This window comes from Triticum aestivum, chromosome 6B, assembly GCF_018294505.1.
Source record: "Triticum aestivum cultivar Chinese Spring chromosome 6B, IWGSC CS RefSeq v2.1, whole genome shotgun sequence".
In the NCBI taxonomy this organism is placed as follows: domain Eukaryota; kingdom Viridiplantae; phylum Streptophyta; class Magnoliopsida; order Poales; family Poaceae; genus Triticum; species Triticum aestivum.
The window spans coordinates 72,065,040-72,090,671 of NC_057810.1; the positions used below are offsets into that span (position 1 = coordinate 72,065,040).

Consider the following 25,632-nt stretch of genomic DNA (forward strand, 5'->3'; position numbering starts at 1 on the left):
ATCAAATTCCATTCTCGTAAAGGCCCTGAAGCAGGCGCAGGGGACTGATCTGTGTGCATTCTGCGTTTGCGAGAACATTCGCATGATGGCGTCCGAAAGGAGCAAATCTCAAAGACAGGAATGGGTACGCTTGTCAGAACACTATTCACAATTTTTACACCATTATCGATATCTAGTCACACAACTAATACACATGCATATTGATCTCCTTCTTAACAGTTCAAAGAGGTGCGGGAGAAGCTCATAGAAACGGAGCGCGTAGAAGCACTTCAAGAGGAAATAGCGGGATTTTTGCTCGACCAGGTCATAAATCCGAAGGGAGAATTCTATTACCCGCTACCGCCCCCATGAAAACCACTTCCAATTGTCATCGTGCTCCGAAGGCACCAATTAGGCTAATGCCACTGGCTCCGAAGGCAACATGCATATGTAGGAGAAATTGTATATAGCTATACATGTGTGTATGTGTGAATTAATTAATATGGTGGTTTGTGAGACATTGATGATATATATATGCATGATTGGTTCTACTAGAAATTCTATATATATATATATATATATATATATATATATATATATATATATATATATATGCATAACGTGTACAATGTGTAGTATCGTAAAATACCAGCAAACGAAAAAGAATTAAAATGGAAACACAAAATTAAATGAAAAAGAAATCATAAAACTAAAAACCCCCCAAACTTTATAGTACCGGTTGGTCTTACCAACCGGTACTAAAGGGCTCCAGGCCCCCGGAGCTGGCTCGTGCCACGTGGTTGCCCTTTAGCACCTGTTCGTGCTGAACCGGTACTAAAGGGGGGGCCTTTATTGACCACAATTTAGTGCCGGTTATGTAACCGGCACTATAGGGCCTTATGAACCGGTGCTATTGCCCGGTTCTGCACTAGTGGAGAAAACAGAAACTGGCACTGGGCTCTAGGTTAATAGGTTAGTCCCAAAAATCATATAAAATAGCATATAAATGCATATAAAACATCCTAGATGGATAATATAATAGCATGGAACAATCAAAATTATAGATACGTTGGAGACGTATCAGGCCCACAATGACTGGTTCTTTGTCCCGCTTTATATACTCTCCCTCAGAAGTTTTTGTCATATTAACGACATACTTTTTGCCACCGCCCACCTGGACGCGAACCAAATGATCCAACTAGAAATTATTTTCCTGTACTCTGTCGTAGGAGGAAATCATCGCAAATGTCTTCTTTATCCACACTGCTTCTCCCATGGTCATGTGTGAGTAGTTCTCATTGTACTATATATGGGTCCATAACAGTACCTATGTGGCATCTGCCGCCCCTCATTCTTCAATACAAAGATCACATGAGCAGCCTAACATGATTGTGATTAATCTGATGTAATCTTTTGTGTGTTTATTATGTTATGAGAAATTGTCATTTTATTATTAGATTACATATGGGTTTATTTTGGTTATGTATGGATTATTTATACATGACTATGTCCACCGATACATTTTTTATTCAGTAGCCATATTTAGATGACCGATATGCAAGAGGGAGTGGTGTGCATATTAGGGTCGATCTCTTTGAGTGATTATTTGTTGCGATAGTAAGAACACATAGCTTTTGTATCATCGCCACGAAGGATAAAATGATGTTTGATCTCGTTATCACGTCAATGGATGTGGTGTAGAGAACCAATTGTCAACCTTGTGTCAATTTTCTCAGTGCAATATCCTTTTTTATTATTTATTACTCTAGATGCATGTTGAAATTAGGTCTTTGAGTGGAGTATTAGCTATATATCCATGCTGGATAGGGGTCAATGGATATACTAGGACGTAATTTATGTATGTAGTTATAACACTTCCGATTTTCCGCAGTTTAATCGATACACAACCATAATTTATCTACCATGTCTATGCTATCTCGAGAGACACCATTAGTAAATTTATGGATCACAGTCAAATTTTCCTCATAAATTAAAAGTTTTATATACATTTATGTGCAATTTATTATTGTACTTTGGATACACAAGTTATGTTTCTTAGTTGAGTGTATGGTTGATCATTGAAACTATAATCGCCGTTTCACATATTCAATGGCTTGGTTCCTTAATTGAGGGAAATAATTTGTGCTTACCACTAATTCTTAGCTAACGGGAATACTTTGGGCTTACTACTAATCCTTGTGCTTCAGGACCTGACATAATCCGTTTGGCATTACAGTCAGGGAACACCCCTTCCTAGGGCATGATGGGTTTGGCCCCATGTTTTCTAATCACACATGTGGCATTGTTGCCATGTCATCTTCAGATGATTTTTACTCATGCTTGAACAAGTAAGATCATATTGTACATGGTGATAGAGGCATACATGGATAGATGCTTGATGTCGCGGGTAGGAGGCAACATAGAGCTTCTCCTCTTGTTGCTTGAAAAACAAAGTTATGACAGATAAATAGTTAAGATTATAGGTATCATACGATCACAACATGTTATAGGTATGTGAGAATGCCAGTTAAAAATATATTCTATTGTGGCGCAATTAATAACCACATAAATATCATACTAACAAGAAAATTATAATCTATTATTATTTTACTTATATCCACACTAACACCATAAGCCTCGTGTTTGTGACATGGTACTAACTTTTGTATACATAATACACGTACATAGTGTAGATCAGGGTACTATAATATGAATTTGTGTTCAAATAATTAACCAATATCTACGCGGCTGCTTGAACGGTGCAACCCATAAATGTTGTTGATAAAAAATGCTAGACATAAATCAAGCAATTCTTTGTAAAATATATCACTCCAGTGAATTTTAAGTATACCATCCGTTTTACACTACCTTGCTATGTCTGTGCTGCTTCTATCTCAATCATATTTTATCCTTGGTGAGCCAAAAAACCCACCATAGAAAGTTTTACTAATTATAAACACTAGTGGTTGGGGCGCCACCCGTGGTGCCTCCTGAGAGAAAGTTTGTGCGGTGCCAGGTAGGGTGCCGCCCTTTTCATTGGATTTTACCTCTGATTGATAACACACATGCATGTACAGCTTATGCATTACATATGACTGCTCCTCTTCATCATGTCATTGTATTGCAGCCACCGGACTTGTCGCTGCAGTTCATCTACACGTAGAACTTTGTAATGAATTCGTCCGCCTTCACGTCCACCACAACCGGACAACACCCTCCGCCGACCCCACCAAGCCGCCTTCCTCATTGCTGAATGCTGGTGTCTCGACGACTGAGAATTTGTGCTCATCGTAGTACAACCAGTGCGCGTGCCACCAAGATTGACGCAGTGTCTTGAGCAGGAGAAGGACGACGCTACCCTTGCTCGCCCAAAGAACCACTAGCTGCAGCAGCTGACACGTCCGTCGGCTGATCAGGGCCTTCCTTGTTGTCTTGCATCATTTTCTCGCAAACCTAGAAGAATCCCATTTTTACCAAGAATTGATATCAGGCGAGATAAAAAAATGAGAATCTGATTTAGTGGGGTGCAGGGAGACAGGATTGAGTTGCAACTCACCAATCCCTGAAGATGCTCACTCAACACCTTCCGCTCAAATGTGTTATTCAATGTGAATCAACAAAATTCAGAGAAGTTTGTCTCGAGATGAGACAAGTAAACAAAATAGGTCTCAATGAAACAAAAGGACGTAGTAATGTATCTGTGAGAGTGATGATTATTCTTGTTTTAATATGTTATCCCCATGCCAATATCCCTACTAAAGAATAACATATAGTACAATTAGTAGCATCGCAAAAATTTGGGTCACCAACAATGAAGTGCCTAAACCTGTAGAGAATCTGAACCAATTCAGAAACCTGATTAACTGCCGCGAGGCTATATATATAGGAATTGTTAGTATGAAATATATATGTACCACTACATGTATTGTAACAGAAAAACATGCTACATGTAACTTGCTAGTATGAAATATATATGGAGTGTGGTTTTCTATAGCTCAGGCTACACGGTACCCCTTATCTTTCCCATCCATTTATGCATCAAGATCCGTGCAGACACATTTGTCTTTTTTGTTTCTCTCAAACGACACAACATATGAACTTTAACTTTTGCAGAACAACAATACATTCTAACTACAATATAGGAAAAAAAAACTTTCAGATTTTTTCATGCATTTTATATACTTGAAATAATATTTTTATTCAAAGAAAATCTCATTTTGTATATTTATATCAGACCAAAAAATCTGAAAGTTTTTTCACACATTGATGTTCTAATGTTTGTTCGATCTGCAAAGTTTGAAGTTCATATGTTGTTTCGTTTTCGAGAAACAAAAAAGAGAAATCTTCTTGTTGTTGGTTAGTTGGAGAGTACGGATCTCAAAGCAAGGTTGGAGGGTTGAGGGTAAGAGGTTCCATGTAGCCTGAGCAACAAAGAAACTTTGTGATATATATGTCAGTAGGTGTCTTTCCTAATTCCTGCTGTCTTGAATGTTTTAAAAAATGTTTTTTTTGCTAAACCTAATTAAAGTGCACAAAGAGTAATCATGATTGCGGCCATCAGATTTCAACTGATAGTGTTTCACTTTTGCATGTAAGAACTTCGAGCAAAGCAAGGAAGAGAAATATCTGAACCGAATGAGAGTCGGCCAACATGCGACAAGAAGTCAAAATGACTGGAAAATACTGCATGCCCTGAACATTCATTACCATCATCATAAAGATGAGAACAAATACCTGAGTACTCAACTGGTGAGTGCAATAATCCTATCAGGAGAAAAAAAATACCTTTCCCCGATCCATTAAGAAAAGACTTGCATAATCCACTGCATTTTGACAGTTAACTTGTATCTTCAAACAACCAAAGAGAAACTTAGTTAAACTGTCACATTATGAGTGCAAAAATGAACTTCCTACCTTCATGTAGCAGACATGACAAGCTTAGCAATAAGCACAGTCCCTACTTAATATGTTCTGTTGCAGACTTTACATTGTAGTAAATAGTATTGAATGACTATTTTTTGCTTTTTTGCTACTACCCACAGACCTGTGCCTAGTACAAAGAACATTTTATTTTAGTAGACCAATGAGGAAAATGCGCACATGACTTATGTCATGTTAATATGACTGGCGAGCAACATGCCTGGGGCATGGTTCTATAAAAAATAGGACCTAAATGTAACATTTTTCTTTCAGCACCAAAGTAAGTAAATGTATAATCAGAAAACATAATAAAAATCACTATTTGCACTGATATGAGGTGAAGTAAGTGCAGACATTATATTATTCAGCTCCGGTTTGGTACGTGAAGGTTAGCAATTGTTAGTACACTGATCCTATGATCCGAGTATATAACCAGGTGAATAGAAGGATCATCAAGTAATGTGACAGACATTTGTGGATCTCTACAAGAGGGCATGTTTTTAATGGACCATGTCATGTGATGGACATGGATTTTTTTTACTATAACTAAATTTAATTAAGTGATTTGAACAATGACAAAAACATCAATCAGTTAAGAGCTACCAGAATACATATTCTGCCTTTGTGCTTATCAAATCACCACCCTATAAGAAACAATCATCCATCCCAGGTTCACAATTAGAAAAGCTCATGAACAGTTTTTTGCTCTCAGCCAACAAAACGGATTTATCAGTGCCATGTCAACTCAACAAGGCTAAAGAAACTTAACTAAACCCGATAAACTTGCAAGATCTACCTCTGCAAACCATACTATGACAATGATAGTCCGTAATCTGAAATTTCTTGCAAAACCTATCTACTGAACCACTCGCGGGTCACAATTTAGAAAATCATATACGAAACTGAAATATCCATCACTACAGTTAAATCAAAAAATTCCCATGTCCAAGTAAAAAAGTGCCAACATGAAGAAAGAAGCATGTCACCTTCTTGGCCGGCAGCGGCGGGTACACCAGCAACATATGCCATGAGTATGACAGGTTCATCCTCTGAACCGTCATACAAAAACAAAGGAACCCCGATAGTTCGATGAGATGTTGGTTCATAAATCTCAAGCTTCTGCACCGAAGATGAGTGGCCTTACCAGTTCCATGCATGAAGGTCTATCTGTTCATTGCAAGGACCATAGTAACAATGACTCGCTGATGATGCTAATGTTAGTGAGGATTTCTCAATTACATATATAATAATAGCTACAGAACGTGGTATAACCTGCAACTCTTGATGTATTTGTTCTTTTTTGAGATATTTTTTATGTGAAACTTGAATCATAAGTAATAACTTCTCATCTCTCAAAGTTTTGCGAGTGGAAAACTTTGTCTAAGTCAGACTAAATAATACGGAGTATATGATTATCCACCATATTTTCTTTATCAAGATATTTGGCATGTCAGTTTACAGTGGAGCTCTTTTCCCCTTAAGCAAGCAGTGTTGTAGAAACACATACTCAAGCTTGGACTACAGTAATAATCACTATAATTTCATATTGGACAGATAACTTACAAACAGTAACTATCAAAACAATCAAGAAAAGAACTGTTTTGAATTACCAAGCTGCATGGCTTTCATTTCTTGATCCTTGTCGACACGCATAGCTGTAACTTCTTTCTCCATGGCAACAACCTCTAGCATTATCATCTTTTTATTGGTTATTAAGGTATCAACTTTCTTTGCTAACATCTGCAGGACAAAAGGAGAAATTAAAAAAAAATATAGTGCACGCATCATATCCACACAAACTGCATAAAATAACAAATGGTTGCATATTCCAATGCCATCATTTTTGTGCTTTAAACTTTGATCATTCTCGTCACATGCTTTCCTCAAAGGAACAGCCGCCTTCTGCAAGATATTATACATGAAACTAGAGACTATTTCAATTGAGTTGCTATTTGCGGTTTCATTACTCTCTGATTTGCATTGCTATTTGGACTTCCATTAGTCCCCTCATCTTGCCAAAACAGTGACTATTTCTAGTCCAGATTCGAGAAGATATAAAGAGAGAGGGATGAGGAAAACCACAAAAAGGGGAGTAGAAGAAGGATTCCTACCTGTGCTACACCACCTAGTCGTCATGGAAGGAAGGCTAGGGTTGGGGCTGCTTGTTGGGGAGAGGGGGTGAGGTTGCAGCAGCACCAACTTGATTCAGCAAAGAAAGATAGAGAGATGTTCTCCTGCAACAAGGAAGAGAAGGAGCTTCAAAAACCGAGCACCAACTCCAAATCGAATCCAACACACACGCGTGCACGCACGCACACACACAGGAGAGAAGGGGAGGGCACCTTATCCATGGATGTATGTCCATGGCGTCTTGAAGCGGAACCGGGGTTGTGGGCATGCCGGATCTGAGCCTGCGTTAGTCCGGGCCTGCTGCCCGATTTGGGGCAAGGCGGAGGCACTACTAGGAAAAGGGCTATAGATGGAATTGACACTAATGACGCACCAAACATGTGGTGCGCCATTAGTATATACTAATGGCGCACCACCTTCTGATGCGCCATTAGTGTTGAAACTACTAATGGCGCACCCTGCCCACGGTGCGCCATTAGTACCAATTTTTTTTTTGAACTAGTGCGCCTGTCCAAACATACTAATGGCGCATCCGCTGGTGGTGCGCCATTACTAGTTGTAACTAGTAATGGCGCACTGTGGCAGAGTGCGCCATTAGTATGTTTTTTTTTGTAAAACTACTAATGGCGCACCAGCAACAAATGCACCATTAGTAACCTGGATTACTAATGGCGCATTTGTTGCTGGTGCGCCATTAGTAAGTGGGCAGCAACAAGATATTTTGGACAGCCTCTCCTCCCACGCTCACTTTCTCCCCACTTCATTCTCTCCACCGCCTCCTCCTTGTCTCGGGTGCCTTCTCTTTTTCACCTCATTTCCACCATAGATTCATTCAAATTAAGTGGTTAAGTTACCTTGTTTTGCTAGGTAAGTAAGGGGGGAAGCTATATTTATGTTGTTCTCCCTACAACAATGTGCACATGCACTTTTTATGGCCTAGCTAGATCTATGTATGTTCGTGGTGTTGCATATGTTTGTGGTGTTGCATATGTGTTTGTGTTTGGAGGTGTACCGGTATTTGAAATGCGATAGTTGCCAATATTTTGCCGGAATGTTGATTCATTTCCGTTTCGGCGAGAATTTTGGCATTAAGCATTCTTTTTGGTCCTATTTTTAGGGAAAGTCATGCCAAATTTTTTCTTGGTTCTAAAATATGGTTTTGCTCTACCCCGCAGGCGACCATGGTCCGCACGATGACCGAAGGCATCGTGAATAGGTTTTTGACGTCCGCGAAGGCCGAGATGCTTCAAAAGAACGAGACGGAGATAAGATGTCCGTGTCGAAGATGCAAGCTGAATAGCCTTATTGCGGACCCGGATTCCGGGCAGGTGCGGGACCACCTGCTCTTGCGTGGTCTCATGGATGGCTATCGGTGGCAAGGTGATGAAGATGACTACGAAGTCGTCCATGGGGGCCGGGCAAGAAACGAGGAAGGGCAGCAAGACAACCACCGCGGCTCGGGGGGGGCGAGAAGACGAAGAATCCCCAGGAGATGATCACGACGGTGATGCTGTACACAGTCATCATGTAGAAGATGCAGGACATGATGATGATGCCGGCGGAGCAGACGACGCTGGACCATCGATGGGCTGGGTGCAGGACCCTCATATTCAAGAGCTCCTTCTCAAGCAGACGGATAACGCAAGAGCTGCCGCCCGAGAGAAAGCCAAGATGGATCAACTTGAGTTAGACGCGGTTACTCCATTGTATGAAGGATGCAGGCCCGAGGATACCCACTTGAAAGTAACGCTCATGGCTCTGGAGATGAAGGTAAAACACAAAATGACCGACGCATGCTTCGACGAGAACATGTCATTCTGGCACGAAGGTCTTCCCAAGGGGAGCAAGTGCCCGACCAGTTTGGAGGAGGCGAAGAAAATCGTGTGTCCTCTGGATTTACCGCACGTGAAATACCATGTGTGCATGAACAATTGCATCATTTATCGGGACGAGCACGCGGAGTCTACCATATGTCCGGTGTGCGGTGTCACTCGATACAAGAAGAGGAAGAAAGCTCCTCGAAAAGTGGTGTGGTACTTTCCGATCACTCCTCGTCTGCAGCGGTATTTCGCGGACCCTAAGGTAGCAAAGCTCCCGCGTTGGCACGCGGATAGGGAGGAGAAGAAGCGAGAAGATGACGCAAATGATCCGGAGATAGATAAAAAAGACAAGATGCTGAGTCACCCTAAGGATGCGAGCCAGTGGCAAGCTTTGAACTTCGAATACCCAGAATTTGGGAACGATCCAAGGAACATCGTGCTGGGCGCGAGCACTGATGGAGTCAATCCGTTTGGCAGCCAGAGAAGCACACATAGCACCTGGCCTGTGTTTGTGTGGATGTACAACCTTCCCCCCTGGTTGTGCATGAAGAGGAAGTACATTCACATGAGTATGCTAATTGAAGGGCCGAAACAACCAGGGAACGACATCAATCTGTATCTGGGGGCTGCTGAAAGAGGAGCTTGACACGCTGTGGAAAACGCCAGCCAATACGTGGGACGCCGTAGAGAAAGAATATTTCCTTATGAGAGCCGCACTGCTCACGACGGTGCACGACTATCTCGGTTACGGATATCTTGCGGGGCAGGTAGTTCACGGATTTTCTGGATTCGTAAGGTGCATGGATGACACAACGTATCGCCAGCTAGATAGAGATCCCGGGTCTTCGAAAACCGTGTTCATGGGACATCGAAGGTGGCTTCGCGACGATGAACCGTGGAGGAAACGCAAGGATCTGTTCGATGGTGAAACCGAACCCCGAAAACGCCCGTGTACGAGGAGCGGCGAGGAAATAGACAAGCTGTTATAAAATTGGAAAGACTGCCCACTGCCGGGAAAGAAGCAAAAGGCGCCAGAGCCGGGAAAGAAGCGAAAGGCGCCAGAGCCGCTGCTGAAGGTATGGAAAACGAGGTCTGTTTTCTGGGACTTGCCGTACTGGAAGATCCACCGTGTGCCTCACAGCCTTGATGTCATGCATATCACGAAGAACTTGTGCGAGAGTCTACTTGGTACCCTGCTCAACATGCCAGAGAGGACCAAAGATGGGCCGAAAGCAAGGGCAAACTTGAGATCAATGGGCATCAGGCAGGAGCTTCACGCTATATATGATGATGATGATGATGATGATGATGATGATGATGATGATGATGAGGCGAAGCAGGACACAGAAAGTCGTCGCAAAGGCAAAAAGGCCAAGAAGACCGGAAATGACTACCCTCCCGCGTGCTTCACTCTAAGTCAGGAGGAGATCGAGCAGTTTTTCACCTGCCTCCTAGGAGTAAAACTTCCTTACGGTTACGCGGGGAAGATAAGCAGATACCTAGACCCAGCGAAGCAGAAGTTCAGCGGGATGAAGTCTCACGAGTGTCACGTGCTGATGACGCAGATACTTCCAGTTTCAATCCGTGGGATCATGGACGCGCACGTCCGTGAAACACTATTTGCGCTATGCAACTTCTTCGACGTCATCTCTCGGAAGTCGATTGGCGTGAGGCAACTCAGAAGGCTACAGGAAGAGATCATGGTGATACTATGCGAGCTTGAGATGTACTTCCCGCCCGCATTCTTCGACGTTATGGTGCATCTGCTGGTCCATATAGTGGAGGATATCATCCAACTCGGGCCGACGTTCCTGCACAGCATGATGCCGTTCGAAAGGATGAATGGTGTCATCAAAGGATACGTTCGCAACATGTCACGTCCAGAAGGAAGCATAGCTAGGGGCTTTCTGACCGAAGAGTGCATCTCCTACTGCACGAATTATCTAGGCATCGAGAACCCCGTTGGTCTGCCCGTCAACAGGCACCTCGGCAGGCTCGCTGGATGGGGTCACCGTGAGGGTCGCCGCAAAATGCATGTCGACTTCGAGGGTCGACTCGCCGACTTTGAAAGAGCAAACCTAGTCGTGCTACAACACATAGATGTGGTCGATCCTTGGGTGGTAGAGCACAAAACCTTTATTAAGAAGACGTACAATGACCGAGGCCAAGAGAGGACGGACGGACATATACTCAAAGAGCACAACTCATGTTTCACGCGTTGGTTCAAGCAGAAGCTTCCGTCGTACCCTTTACACGAGGATTCTTCCGCGGAAGAACAACTCATATTCGCCTTGTCACAGGGCGCCGAGCACAACCTGATGACCTATGAGGCGTACGATATCAACGGCTACACATTCTACACCGAGGCCAAGGACATGAAGAGCGATGGTTATCAGAACTCCGGGGTAACGATGGAATCCTACACCGGTAACGACAAGGACAGATACTACGGAAGGATCGAGGAGATCTGGGAGCTGAGCTACGCTGGAGAGAAGGTCCCGATGTTCCGTGTCAGATGGGCCAAGAACGTCATAAAAGAAGACCGGTATTTCACCACCATGGTTATACCCGAAGCCAAATCCAAGACCGCGGGCGCAAACGTTACCGCGAAAAATGAGCCATGGGTACTGGCTTCCCAAGTGGACCAATGCTTCTTCATTACCGACCCGCCAAAGCCCAGTCGCGTTGTCATGAGGAGAGGCAAAAGGAAGATCATCGGAATGGATGGAGTAGCCAATGAGCAAGACTTCGACAAGTACGGCGACCCAAGGATCGAACATGACGACGATGATGAAGTAGTAGCATACACCACAAGAAGAAGCAGGACCACCCTACCTAAAGGACGTCCGTTCCATAGAAGAACTCCATTTGCGAAAAAGAAGGGCAAGAAGATTGTGAACAGATAGCTAACTAAGATCGATTGTATTTAAATCGTAGACATCATTTCTCGATTGTATTTCATGGGCACTTTTTGAACTATCATGAATATTTTTTAATTTCATGGACACTCGATCTCGATCCCCCTCCATCTCGATCGCTATCCCACCTCGCCAGATCCGGTCCACCGGCCGCCGCCGCCGACCCCCCGCACCCCTCCCCTACTCAACCGCCGCCGCCGACCCCCCGCACCCCTCCCCTAGTCAACCGCCGCCGCCGACCCCCCGAACCCCTCCCCTACTCGACCACCGCCGCCGACCCCCCGCACCCCTCCCCTACTCAACCGCCGCCGACCCCCCGCACCCCCGCACCCTCCCCCGCTCCACCGACATTACTGTTTGATGATATTTTTTAAAAAATTATTACTGTCTTATAAAAAAATATTACTGTTATGATTTAAACAAGTTTGAACATATTTAAACACAAATAAGTATCAAACAGCATTTTAAATGCATAAAAAAAATTGTGGAGCCTGGGAATCGAACCCAGGACCTCCTGGTGTGAGAACTAGCTGCTGACCAGTTGGTAGATAACTGTTGGCTCGAGCAGAAAAAAAATACTAATGGCGCACTAGGGTGAGGTGCGCCATTAGCATGTATGTACTTATGGCGCACCCAGGGGTGGTGCGCCATTAGTATTGTGCGCCCCTACTTCGTACCGCGATCCCCTCTCTCTCCCTCGCCCGCGATCCCCTTCCCCGATCTCCTCTCCCGACGCCGCCCCAGCCCCGCCCCAACACCACCGTTGCCCCGCCGCCCTCGACGCCAGCGTCGCCCCGCCCCGACACCATCGTCGCCCCGCCGCCCTCGATGCCACCGTCGCCCCGCCACCCCAGCGCCGCCCCGACACCACCGTCGCCCCGCCGCCCTCGACGCCGCCCCGACGCCACCGTCGCCCCGCCGCCCCAGCGCCGCCACGACACCACCGTCGCCCCGCCGCCCTCGACGCTGCCCCGACACCACCGTCGCCCCACCGCCCCGACACCACCGCCCCGTCCCACCCAGCCTTCTCCTTGCCGCGCTGCCGTCTGCTCGACCCCAGCTCATCCCGTCCGCGAAGGAGACAGGCAGCAGCGGCGGCCCGAATCGAGGGAGGGAGGATCCTCTCAGGTGAGCTTCTCCCTCTCAAATGTGATGCCCGTGTCTCTGGTCTTCATTTGTTCTGCGATTATTTTGGTAGTACTGTATCAACTCTAGCACGGGGAATGGATCTGGGATGAGGGATTTACCTGTCACAGGAGATGGGTGATGCCTTTGTGCAGTACTAATAACCAAATGGATCTGGGATAGAGGGATTTTGGAATCGACAAATGTTCCTGGGTGTCAAAGACACAAAGGAGGTTCCCAGAACCAACCGTACTGCAGAGCTTCACCATCTCTGCAACACCAAGACAAAGTTGCCTACCTTGTTAACATCTAGAAAGATGACAGACTACTGCCCCGAATTTGGAGGCAGCTCGCAACAATTTCATGCATTTGTTATAACTCCAAGTAGTCTGAACAAATTTTTTTGTGAACTACGATAGATCATGAAGCTGCTGAACTTATAGCAATTGGCTTCATCTTGTTGCAGTAAACTGACAAATGGATAGTAAGGAAAAATACCATAAGAATATAACTGAAGAAATATATACTCCCTCCGACCTAGAATAAGTGTCGTGGTTTTAGATCAGATAGCATTTTAACTGAAGATTTATTGTACTTTCTACTAACGGTATAACTTTTGTGATATGTATTGTTATGTTGGTAAAATAGACAACCTAGATTTACACGCAGGATCTCTAATCCAGAGAGGAGGGAGTATAAGATAGCAAATTTACTTGCAATAAAACAGGGGCTGTTAATTGTAGTTTTGTTTTGGTCTGCAATTGCATATACGGACATTTATTTAATTACCACAAGATCTAAACCAGGATAAGAGCAAAGAGTAATCATATCTGAACTGAAACTAGCTAGGAGCAGAGCATATTTGTGTAGAAGCAGAGTGCATGAAATATGGGGCTTTTCTGGATATGTTTTCAGTGTTCAGTATTCTTCTTCGGTGTTCTTCTTCTTCGGTGTTCAGTGTTCTTGCGCCGACAGATTAGTACTAGCTAGCCATGGTAGTTCAGTGTTCTTCTTCGGTGTAATGGAACGGCCGCAACTCGCTGCTGTCTGTTCTTTTGGTGTACTGTTACTAGCATGGAATGGAAATCTCAGCATTTTATCCCTGAATTCGTCTGCAATCTCTTGCTCTATTGTTAAATCTTACCAGTGCGCTTTGTTAAATCTTACAGTTTGTTAATTCGATTGTGTTGGTGTCAGTATGCTGTTGATTCGAACCATACCTGCATTTCTACGTCAGCTGTGAAATGCCCAACCATGAGCTAATTCAAAACTTAGATGGAACTTTTCCCAATTCCATGGCTGTTATCACTTCATCTAGTGCTCAGCCAATTGAACCAAGTTTGAAATATGAGGATGTGGTGCCCTTCTGAGAAAATAGTTGTCTGACCTGAACTTTTGAATGTTCAGTGCTCTGCAATTGAACTATATGTATAACTTGTTTCATGCATAGTTGTCTGACCTGAAGTTGTCCTATATGCATAGTTGTCTGACCTGAAGTTTGAAGCATAACTTGAGGGATAGCATAACTGAATATGTTTTCATAGCATAACACAATGCACTCTGTTATGAACTATATGTATGCTGCACTTTCTTCGTCTGAGTGCATTGATGTAGATGTTTTCCTGCTTGTTGTTGGGAGCGAAAATAAGAACCTGTTCTCCCTGGTTAGCAGTAAATACTGCATGGGCAATGCCTACTGTTTTCTCTTCTGAAATTTATGAATGTCAGTCGATCAACATCTATGTGCCATAAATTGCATTTTCCCTTTTTGCTTGTTGAGGAAACATGTTTTCCATTTACTTGTTTGGCTCATGCTGTTCTTGCTAGGATAACAAAATGGTACCATGTAGGCTCCTGATTGCTGGTATCTGAAAACTGAATTTGTAGCAGTCAGAACTCAGTTTCCAATGTGTTGAAGCAGAGCACATTTGTTAGCAGAGCTCCTGGGATAATGATTTTGCAGGTACCCCAAGAGGCCCTTGAGTTTGCCGGAATGTCGATTAACTTCCGTTCCGGCAAATTCGAGTACTCCATATGTCCTATTTTCAGCAAAGGTCATGCTGAAATTTTCCGTGAATTTTAGCATGACTTTGCTAAAAATAGGACATATGGGGTACTTGTGACTAATGCATGGGCCGGGGTATCGTAGTAGTTAATTAAGTAGGATCAAGTGCCCCGGCGTACTTGTGACTAATGCATGGCTTTTAGGGTGCCTCGGTGTCGATAAAAACCGAAATGATGAAAGCTTAGGCTTTTAGGGTGCCTCGGCGTCGAAAAACCCTCAATGATAAAAGCTTAGAGTTTAGGATGCCTCGGTGTCGACAAACCCTAAATGATGAGACCATGATCTTGTTCCTTGACAATAACCAACTTTTTGACCAAACTTTGTTTCTATTTAGAGAGAAACATGGCCCACAACGATGAGGCCGGGGGTTCGGGCGGCAAGGCATTCTGGGAGCTGTCCCAGGAGATGGAGGAACAACCTCACTTGTATGAGGCCGCCGCCTTCCACACCGATCCTGAGACCACTGATGGTGCCGCCGAGGATGACCACACTGATGCCACCACTGATGGTGCCGCCGAGGATGCCACCACTAATGATGGCGGCGCCCGCACAGATGGCAGCCAACCGAAGAGGCAACGGAAGGACCGACGCCCGATCGTGCTCCTCACCCTCAAGGAGGAAGTTGCTGAAGTGGACTCCAACGGGTATCCAACGGCGCCCGAACGAATAGTCAAGGGGTACTCGCTTCAGCTCGGGTGCATTGTCCGGAGCACCGTCTCGATCAACACCGAGAACCTTAGGCATCCTGACCGAGGGAATTTGCGCCACCTCCTCTTCACGAAGCTGCACGAACGATACAAGTTCCCCGCTGAATTTGCAAATACAAGCCTCAAAGGGAATAAAGTGAACAATGCTGCCCTCACGAAGATGAGCAAGGCCCTGTCTACTTGGAAAAGCAATGTGAAGAAAATGATCGATAAAGGCGAGAGTTATCAGAAGATCAAGGAGAAAAATCCTTCGATCGCCGAAGATGACTACAATGACTTCAAGATCAATTGCTCGAGCACCGCAAGCTCCCAATCAAGTGAGTGGGGGAAACAAATGCGGGAGCTGAACATAGGGGAACACACACTCGGTCCCGGCGGTTACAGAGTGGCGGAGCCTATATGGGACAAAGAGGAGGCGGACCGTGCCGAACAAGGCCTACCGCCCCTCTTCGAGAAATACAGCGGTAACAAGCAGACCAGGAACTTTGTCAGGGCCCGGTACAAGAAGGACCCGAAAACAAAGGAGCTTACCACGGATCCGAAGACCAGGCAGCTTGAGCTTGTTCTGGTAAGGAATACACCCCCGCGTAATTAGCTCCATATGGTTGCATTCTAATTAATGAAGCCAAATTTCTAAATGGTTCACATTCCTTCCTCAGGCGACTGAAAGCAGTAGCGCGGGGTCGACTAAGAGCAACCCTTGGGACAGCACTCTAAATAGGGCGTTGAATGTAATGAAGAAGAAGGATAAGCTCAGTAAGCCGACGTCAGCTGGTCGTGTGGCCGGCAAAGGCTTGTCGACAAAATGGGGGTCATACTATACCGCTGGTTTGCGGAAGGAGAAAAAGACCAGTTCGGAAAGCCAGGCGCGAGAGGTTCAAGAACTCAAGGAACAGGTGGCGTGGATTCCGGAGATTGTCCAAGAGCAAGTGGAACAACAACTCGGAGCGACGATCACCGCCATTGTGCCTACCTTGATCTCGGGGTTGAGTGCGTGGATTGCGGGCGGCCAACAGGGGCCGCCCCCGATTCCTAGCTTCATGGCCAGCAAATCGCATAATGCGATGGCGGGGCCAGTGGTGCCTCCGGCGGAGGCGGCATTGGTGTCTCCGACGCCGGCACGGGAGCTTAATGCACCCGGGTGTACGCCGGCCGGCACCTCTGCAGCAAGCGGCCCCTCCGTCAACTGCACGCCCGCCATTGGCGGTGCATCGACATTAGCCGAGCTCGACGCCATCATCACGGTAACTAATTAAGCCTCTCTCGGACGAGGACTTCATCTCCTTGTCTTTGACTGGGCATCCCTGACGCCCTACATGTTTTCGCAGGGCGCCGCTGACGTTCCGTGCACTCTCCTCCACTTCGTGAACAATGAGTTGGTCGATGTCGCCAAGGGAAAAATCGTTCAACCGGGCAACCCCTTGTTCCAAGGTACCCAGATGCCACCCAACTTGTTTAGGGTTCAACTGGTTCGAGTGCTGCCAGGCTGCGACGACTTGTTACCTCCGATTCGACCCGTCGGGGCCGACGATGAAGACGTGATGACCCTCAGCGCCTGCCTGAGCTGGCCCCTGGTTTGGCCGAAGAGCCAGATTCGTTTGGGGGCGGGGGACACCACCCCAAAGACAACACCGCCAGTCGTGCCGGCGCCAAGTCGGCCCCATGGCAAGACCGTCGTAACGGTGCTGGACATCCCTATGCCACTGGATCCAAACATGCATATGGCACAGGATCAGAACGACGACGACGACAACGATGATACATTTGGCAACGTCGATCAGTACTTTGCCGATCATGGGTACGATGGCGACTTCATGGGGCCTCCTTCTCAAGAACCAAACCCAACAAAAGACATGTGCGATCTAGCTGGTACCGCGGAGAAGCCAAGTTGCAACAGGCGCCATCTGGCGTTCAGCTCTCAGGAGACGCCTCCAGCTGCCGACTTCACCGAGCCTCAAATAGGTGAGGTGCGAAATATTATCATCCCCAACACACTCAAGAAGGCGGTCTGTGAGCAGAACTCGGTCCCATTACAGGAGAAGAAGAAGGCACGCAAAAGAAAGACTAAGAATGGTGCGAGCCAGCCGGCACCGAGTACGATCCGTGCTCAGGGCGGGCCACCTTCACCGCAGGATATCTCGAGGAGGGTGCATGTGGCGGGTAGGGCGATGCTACCGACAAATATGCTCAGTGCTGCAACCGGTGCTATGCGGAGTCTGCATGACAGTGTTCTTGCTTTGGAGATGCGGCGTCTCAGAGAGAAGGATGTGGCATACCCGGTTTTCGCGGCCAAGGTGCCAGAGGGCAAGGGCTTTGTGGATAACTCCATCGGGCGTACGACCGTCCTGCGTTTTGATGACATCCACGCTATGTTGAACCTTCATCCGCTGCACTACACCTTCGTTCGACTATTTTCGCTGAGTATGGATATGCGGATCATTCGCGACAAGACCCCGGACATCGTGATAGTCGACCCCTTCTACATGCGTGCCAAGATCTTGGGCAGCGCTGGGGACCGGCAAGTCGCGAGTTCTTACCTCGAAGGCGTCATTCTGGCAAACCAAGATAAGAATAACTTCCTCATGCCTTACTTTCCCGAGTAAGTCCTCCCCTCAACCGGCCCGTAACATATGAATACTTACATTTCGATCGTTTTTCTTTTAACATTTCGTGTTTTCTGCAGTGACACACGTTGCACGCTCATCCTCCTAAGCCCCAAATATTCCATGGCCACGTATTTCCACCCGGACCGTCAGTCGAACGTAGACTACACAAATGTCAAGAAGGTTCTTGATGATGTTCTCCCCGGCTACGCCAAATCTGGAGGCACCTTCACCAGGCCTAATCGTAAGTACGGCAAGCATGTGTTCTCCCACAATACGACGTTCTGCTGCGTCAAGCAGCCGCCTGGCGGTCAGAAGGGTGCCTACTACGCCATCCATCACATGCGGGCGATTGTACGGGACCATCATCAACTTCTGCTACCGAGTAAACTCAAAGATTGGGCAAAGAGCGTGTCGGCAATCTAGGACGCGGACCTCCGACAAGAATTCTTTCGCATCCAGTCGGAGTTTGCGGAAATCATCCATCAAGATGTCCTTCGTACCTCGGGGCAGTTCTACCTCAACAATGAACCGTCCAACAGTGACATCGACACAATGCTACAAATGCAGGCGGACAACGACCGTTATTTCATGACTCCCACGATAGACGGCGGCTTCATCCACGCTCCGGTCCCTTGAGTCGAGTCGAAAGCAGTGATGCTGTGTCTAGTTCTGAAACATCGATTGGATCATGTTGTAATTAAACTTTAATGAACTTGTAGTATGTCTCTTTGGTTTCAAGAGGCGTTCAACTTAGATGTAATCGATGCTATTAATGTCTTGCTTTTCTCTTCCGATCGTTCTGTTGCATACTTATATATTGCTTATGTATTTTCTGTGAATTGGTACTAACGTTTCGTTTGGCTAGTGCATAGCGATGCCGACGTATGTCGTGTACAAGGGTAAGGTTCCCGAAGTCTACGATGACTGGGAGGAGTGTCGGACACAGGTTCACCGATTCAGCGGTAACAGTTACAAAGGGTACACCACTAGGGCCGAGGCCAAATCTAGATACGCCCGCTATCTAGCGGGAGAGGGGAGGGAGCGTTGAAGGAACCGGATGAAGACGAGTTTCATCGTGATGATGCTCATCGTGATGACCGCAGCTCTCTTCTATGTGATGGTAGTTTAGATGAACGATATCGACTTGTAATGTGAAGACAAACTCGCTACTCGCGGTCTCGAGACTTGTAATATAATGTTCTATCTTTGTTCGGTCTTTTCAATTCGGAGACTAATATGATGAACTGTATTCGGAGACTAATATGATGAATTGTATTCAAAGGCTAATCTTCTATTGTATTCGATGAATCTGTTGTTGATGTGTGCTGTCTATATTTTGTCAAATTATACATTTTGTAACCTGTGCAAAAAACAGAAAATAAAAAATAAAAAAAAACCTAATATTCATACTAATGGCGCATCACATGACAGTGCGCCATTAGTATGACAGTGCATACTAATGGCGCATCACTGGGCAGTGCGCCATTAGTATGCCGCGGTTACTAATGGCGCATCTAGTGGTGGTGCGCCATTAGTATGCCAAAGCACCTGGGTATACATGGCCCCTGGGAGGCATACTATTGGCGCACCCTGACCTATACTAATGGCGCACCAGCGGTGCGCCATTAGTACACCAGATACTAATGGCGCACCAGGTGGTGCGCCACGGTGCGCCATTAGTACACCAGATACTAATGGCGCACCAGGTGGTGCGCCATTAGTAAAAATTACTAATGGCGTGCTATCAATGATGCACCACAGATGCGCCATTAATGGCCATTTTAGGTGCGCCATTAGTAGGGTTTTTTCTAGTAGTGAGGGGAGGGGGGCGTGGATGGTGAGGAGAAGGTGAGAGGAGGAGAGAAGGGGTGGCAGCCTCAGACGTGGGGAAGGGCGTGGGTGGTGGCAGCGGCTGTGAGGAGGTCGTCGGTGGCGGCGGCGGAAGACAAGGGAGAGGGAGAGGAATCGAGGGATGGGGAATGGTGGCTGGGCAATCCGTTTCTTTGTTTTTCTCTCTTTTTACCGGACGAAACGAACGATGTGGTGCCCGATGGGGCGGCGAAAGAAAATCGTTTTTTGGCTCGAAGCTAATCCGACGTGGACAGCACCAGAGGCCGCACCTTGCGCGACTGTTAATGTGTTCAATATGTATGCCGGTTATGTGGGCGTCAGCTCTAGGTTTTATTTCATTTGTCTATGCATGGCCCCTGCCGTAAAAGTGGGAAATAGCAAAACCCCGTTTGCAAAGAGGGTCTTCCACAAATGAGTGTTTTGATTTTGCCCTTATGAGATTGGTGCCCTTGTAGTAGTTTTGACCCCATTTTCTTTGATATGTACATAAGAATTGTTGGAACTAAATTGGAGTCACCTATTGCACCCGAACAATGTGCACATCGTCATAAAGCTGCACCACCCAATACTATTCTCATACATTCACAAATTTCATTATAAAATATTTAATAGGGCCCAATTCCCTTAAATTCATATGCATCGATCTTATCACACACCGCAACACTATATGGCCTTGCAGGCTGTCCAGAACTTTTCTCCGGGTATATTTATCATCTTTACAATTGAAACACATATGCTAATGATGCAGACTGTAGTCAACATCCTAGATGGCAACCCTACAAAATAAATGATGCACTGCATTTATAAGACTTATATACAATGTGCTAGAATGCATGATTTAGAAGAGCAACATCCTGGTGTAATCCTCAAGGATGGGGAGTTTTTGCTCGTTGTCATAGCCATACATGACGCGGACCATCCTCGCAAAGTTTAGTGATGCCGTGATGAAGCTATGCGATAATGTTGACTTCATCCCAGAGAAGCATTCGTTGTTCAGACACTCCCATTCACTCGCAATCATATCCAACATGTGCTCATCGGCATCACCACGAGGATTTTCTCTCTGGTATAACTCTTTGTATGATCCATCTAGCCCTTCTTGTGATTCATCCTGCATTAGACAAAGAACAAAAATGTCAGATAATGCCTATTTTGGTTAATGTCGACGTGGATGAGCACCCACTAGGATATGAACTGAATGATTTTATGTAAAACAATTTGTTAGTGTTAATCCTAATGTGTTATTTGATTACATCCATTCTGTGTTCTAACCTTTGCACTACCCATGTCGTCCCAGAGCCTCATTATCTTTGCAGGGCAGGAGATGACCCGATGAATGTTTTCTTTGTTGCCCTCTGTTAAATCATGCCCTAACATGAAGAAAAGATGTAGGAAAACAAGTGGTGCTCCTGAAGTGATGATTCCGTTTCTTAGGTAGTCCTCGGATGTAGGGACTTGATTAGTAGATAACCATTTCCCCTCGATCATGAATCCATCAAACAGAGTTGCCCACTGTAAGAAGAAAAAGGCAGGAAGAAAAGATCAACTATTTAAGTGTTATTTTACCATCTATTATTTTTGTACATACAACTAGGTAATTTCACTACATTGCAATAGGGGCGCACATATTTTGTATATAATCACCATGGTTTCCTCGCCATTTTAGTGTTAGTGTGATTAGGTACTAAAAATGCACTTTAGATAATTGTATCAATTCTTATCACTTATTGGCTTGCCAAAGAAAATAAATTGAGTTTCTGGTAAGCCAATAAAACATGGGTCAGTTGAGATTATTCAAGGAAAGTCGGTCGAGAAAATTAGAAAAATAGGAAAAGGAGGAGGTGGTGTGGGGAGGGAGAGCACGGACAAAAGAAAGGAACAACAAATAATCATACATAGGATAAAATACTCAAAAATTATACAGTACACATAAATATTTTAGCCGGTACTGTTACTATATTTAGTTGCTTTGGAAAATGAAACTAAAGAGAAATGAAGAACTACTCTAGTAGACATACAGCTTTCCTGAGATGATTGATAGGGTTCGCTCCATGCTCTTTTCTAACCATGTCGGCAATATCGTTTGTAATGGTGTAAAGAGCCTTGTAACATGATATCATGTAGTTGGGAAGTGGGTCAGCAGCTGCAAGATCCCACCTGTCAAAATATGCAATTTGTGTGTGAAACTTCCATAACAACATTTTTCACATCATGTATAAGGTCTTAACTAACACATGAGTCTTATTATCCCATTAACAAATAGATACCATTCTAGTTAAGACCTTATACATGGGCTACGATGGCAATGTGCACTGGTTTGTATGTATATACAATAAATAATTATAAAAATATTAATATATGTAAATGTTTATCTTAAAGGCACAATGTTTATTTCAAACCAATCTTAAAACATCTTCATATATTGTAGCTAAAAGTTGAAGAAATTTGAATATGCGATTGGACATATTTAATATGCAATTTAATTACGACATTTCTTCACTAACAATTATCAATCTTATTTTCATGGGAACATCATTGCTCACATTTTGATCGCTTCATTGAAGAGTGAGATCTCCTCTTGTGTGGCGACAAGATCAAAGATGTCATCCACAATGTAGACTATGGATATGATCTTTGTGATCTCGATCCGATATCTAGAGAAGGAGAAACCCTCTAGGACAGTCATGGGCCACATGTACCATTTAAGAAGTTGGTCCCTTGCAGCCGGTACATCTTGAGCCAATCCCAGATCCATCCACCATCTGTGTGAAAAGGAAATTTTCATATAGTAAAATCAACGACCCTTTCAATTGCGGGAATACATTATCAACCAAAAGTACTAATTTATAAAATTTGGCCAAGAGTTCTAGCATTTTTCTATTATCAAGATGGTGGACATATTTGCTACTTTTCACAAAATTAAACATGGAAAGGTAGTCGTTTATATGTTTATACCTCTTAACCTCTTGCATCTCCCTGTGATGCTGCAACTTCTTAATCTGAAACTCTGCACATGCCAGATTCTCAATTGTCATGTTCCTAGTGGGCAAGTTCTGCAGGTAGCTCAGATGGTGCCTTGCCTTGTATTGCATCAGACTCACATGATAGGGATGGTCTAATGACTGCCTCACATATCTTGCAAGGTTTGGCTCCAAATACTTAATTGCAAATCTAAGATGCTTGCTTGAGAATTCATCTGCCTTGTAGAGTGATGGCTCTCCCATGTTGAGGTGTGACATGTCTTGCAAGCTCAGCAGCACTCTAACGTCTTTGCTGAGCCCAAGGTTGAAATCACCATTATCATTTGCAAACTTCCGAAGAACATTGTCTGCCGAGTCATGCAGATGGGCTCTTAGCCAGAGTCATACATAATGGGAAGAATACGTCTCAAGGGAGGTGCTTGTACACTCCACAAGAAAACGTTAAAAAAATTCTATTAGATTTGGCTACTCTGATTTTTTTCCAATAAAGTTATCACGCAAAATTCATTTCATAGACTATTAATGCACTCAAGCTTCCCAAACTTGTGTATTTATCTGTCTTGACATGCTAAGCTTGTATTTTACTGACCTGCCGAAACACAATACCCAGCTTCTCTCATCAACCTCAATGAAATGGTTGCATCAAGCAGATCATCACCATGGATGAGATCTGCACATGACTCCACGATGGAGTCTATCTCGTCTTGGAAATAGTGGTCGATGCAGAGGCGCTTGAGGTGATCAACAGTGGTCAATAAGCCTCGTCCACTCGGTGGATGTTGATGTAGCAATGCTTGAACATTCATTAGGCTTTCCTGTTGTTGCACACAAAGAGCAAATTTCTTTTAAAAAAGAATACATAGTTTACAAGACTTAAAATAATTAGATTCTCTATTAAAATACTTCCATGATAATGTATGTTTATATTTTCCCAACATCTTTAAAAAAATAACAGGAAGAGGTAAGGTTTGAGAACTGTCCTCATTCAAAAGACATATCATTATCAACCACAAAAAAAAGATATCATTAATTGATGAATGAAATACACATTTTCTATATCTCCTCCGTTCTGAGTAGACACAGCATCCTAGAATGACTTCTAAACTGAGGGTATAGAAAATGAGGTGGATGGGCTAGCCAAGGTTCAAGCTTCACTTTTATTTACTAAGGGTGTGGTTCGGTCTCAGTCGACCGAGATTTAATCAGGTCTTATCAAGTGAGATACCATGTAAGAGAGAAAAAGAAAAACTGATGGATTTGCACGGATCTCAATGCAGGATCTCATGAATATAGCATCGACTAAGACTTAATGACGACCAAGTCTCTTTTATTTTTCTTTCTGTGGAAGGTGACGTTTATGACGACAGCCTGGTGAGATTCAAAAAGCTAAGGCTCAACATTAGCTCTGATGGGTTTGAAATCAATCCCTGCAGGTGTAACTAAAAAAGACATATACATGTGTGCTAATTGCATTCACCGGCCATAACAATATATATATACCTGGAAGTCAAAATCATCGGACAGCCCATGGGACGCAGGCTCCCGCCCGGGACATATCACCGTCGAAGGGCGGAAGAAGCCATGGTTGCGGCCGCTCCGGCCACCATTTCCAGCTACCCGTGAAGCCGAATGGAGCAGTGGCTCGACCGAGGAGAAGGTGAAGAAGGCAAGCAGTGGCTCGACCGAGGAGAAGGAGAAGAAGGCATGCGCAGCAGCCATCGGTTGCTGAATCAATGGTGGCTGACTAGCGTAGTGTGGTGTGTTACAGATCGGCTAAGTAGGCTAGTTAACTTGGTAACTAACTAGCCTGGATGATATGAGATGAACAAGTAGCTGCTGCTGCTGCGTCTTTGGATGGATGGGGGATATGAGCAATGCATATATGCCCTCCAGATTTATAGGGAGAGGAGAGGACAGGAGAGGAGAGCGGAGCAGAGCAGAGGTTGCAGCTCCGTGGATCCATCCACCACCTAGGAGTGGACTGTCTGCCCGTGAGTCATATGCAAAATTCACTAAACATGCACTTGCAGCATACGTGTGTAGTGTCAAAAACGTTTTTATATTATGTGACGGAGGGAGTAGCTAGCTAGAGACTCCATGCTAAGTCAATTTGTCGTAGTACCTTAAGTAATGCACATTTACTTAATGTAGACAAAGACAAGTTTATTACTTTCACATCCCTCACGCGCGTCACGTCATGCATGCACATTAACCATGTTTCTTTAGAGTAACAGGGAGGGCCTCCCGGTTGCACTGAAAATGAAGCCAACATGTTCACAGAATCTGTCATGGCCAGAGGCCAAGACATGCAACTAAGAAGAATAAAGCAGAGTTTACTAACTACAAGAGAATCTTCAAGTAACACACATGCCGAATATCCACTATGTTCACTATATTCTTCGCTTGACCGGTACACCATTGGATCCAAGATCCGGCTTGCTTTTTAGCTTCAGCATTCGAATTGTTCGTTAGGAAAACTTGAAACTGTTTAGTGTAGTATATCAATTAATTCATCGTGCTTTGTGGGTCT

The 25,632-nt window shown here is 44.8% G+C and overlaps 1 protein-coding gene across 1 annotated transcript; it reads right to left on the minus strand.

Annotated features, from left to right (window-relative positions):
• Positions 1-20,945: 20,945 nt before the first annotated feature.
• Positions 20,946-24,949, minus strand: LOC123133532 (S-(+)-linalool synthase, chloroplastic). The gene is made up of 7 exons (XM_044553007.1): positions 24,603-24,949; positions 23,692-23,917; positions 23,077-23,449; positions 22,665-22,883; positions 22,140-22,278; positions 21,394-21,633; positions 20,946-21,232 (listed from the first exon to the last, which is right to left on the minus strand). Exons 1-7 carry the CDS (start codon positions 24,819-24,821, stop codon positions 20,960-20,962), a joined length of 1,689 nt encoding a protein of 562 aa, XP_044408942.1. The 5' UTR covers positions 24,822-24,949; the 3' UTR covers positions 20,946-20,959.
• Between the last annotated feature and the right edge of the window lie 683 nt (positions 24,950-25,632).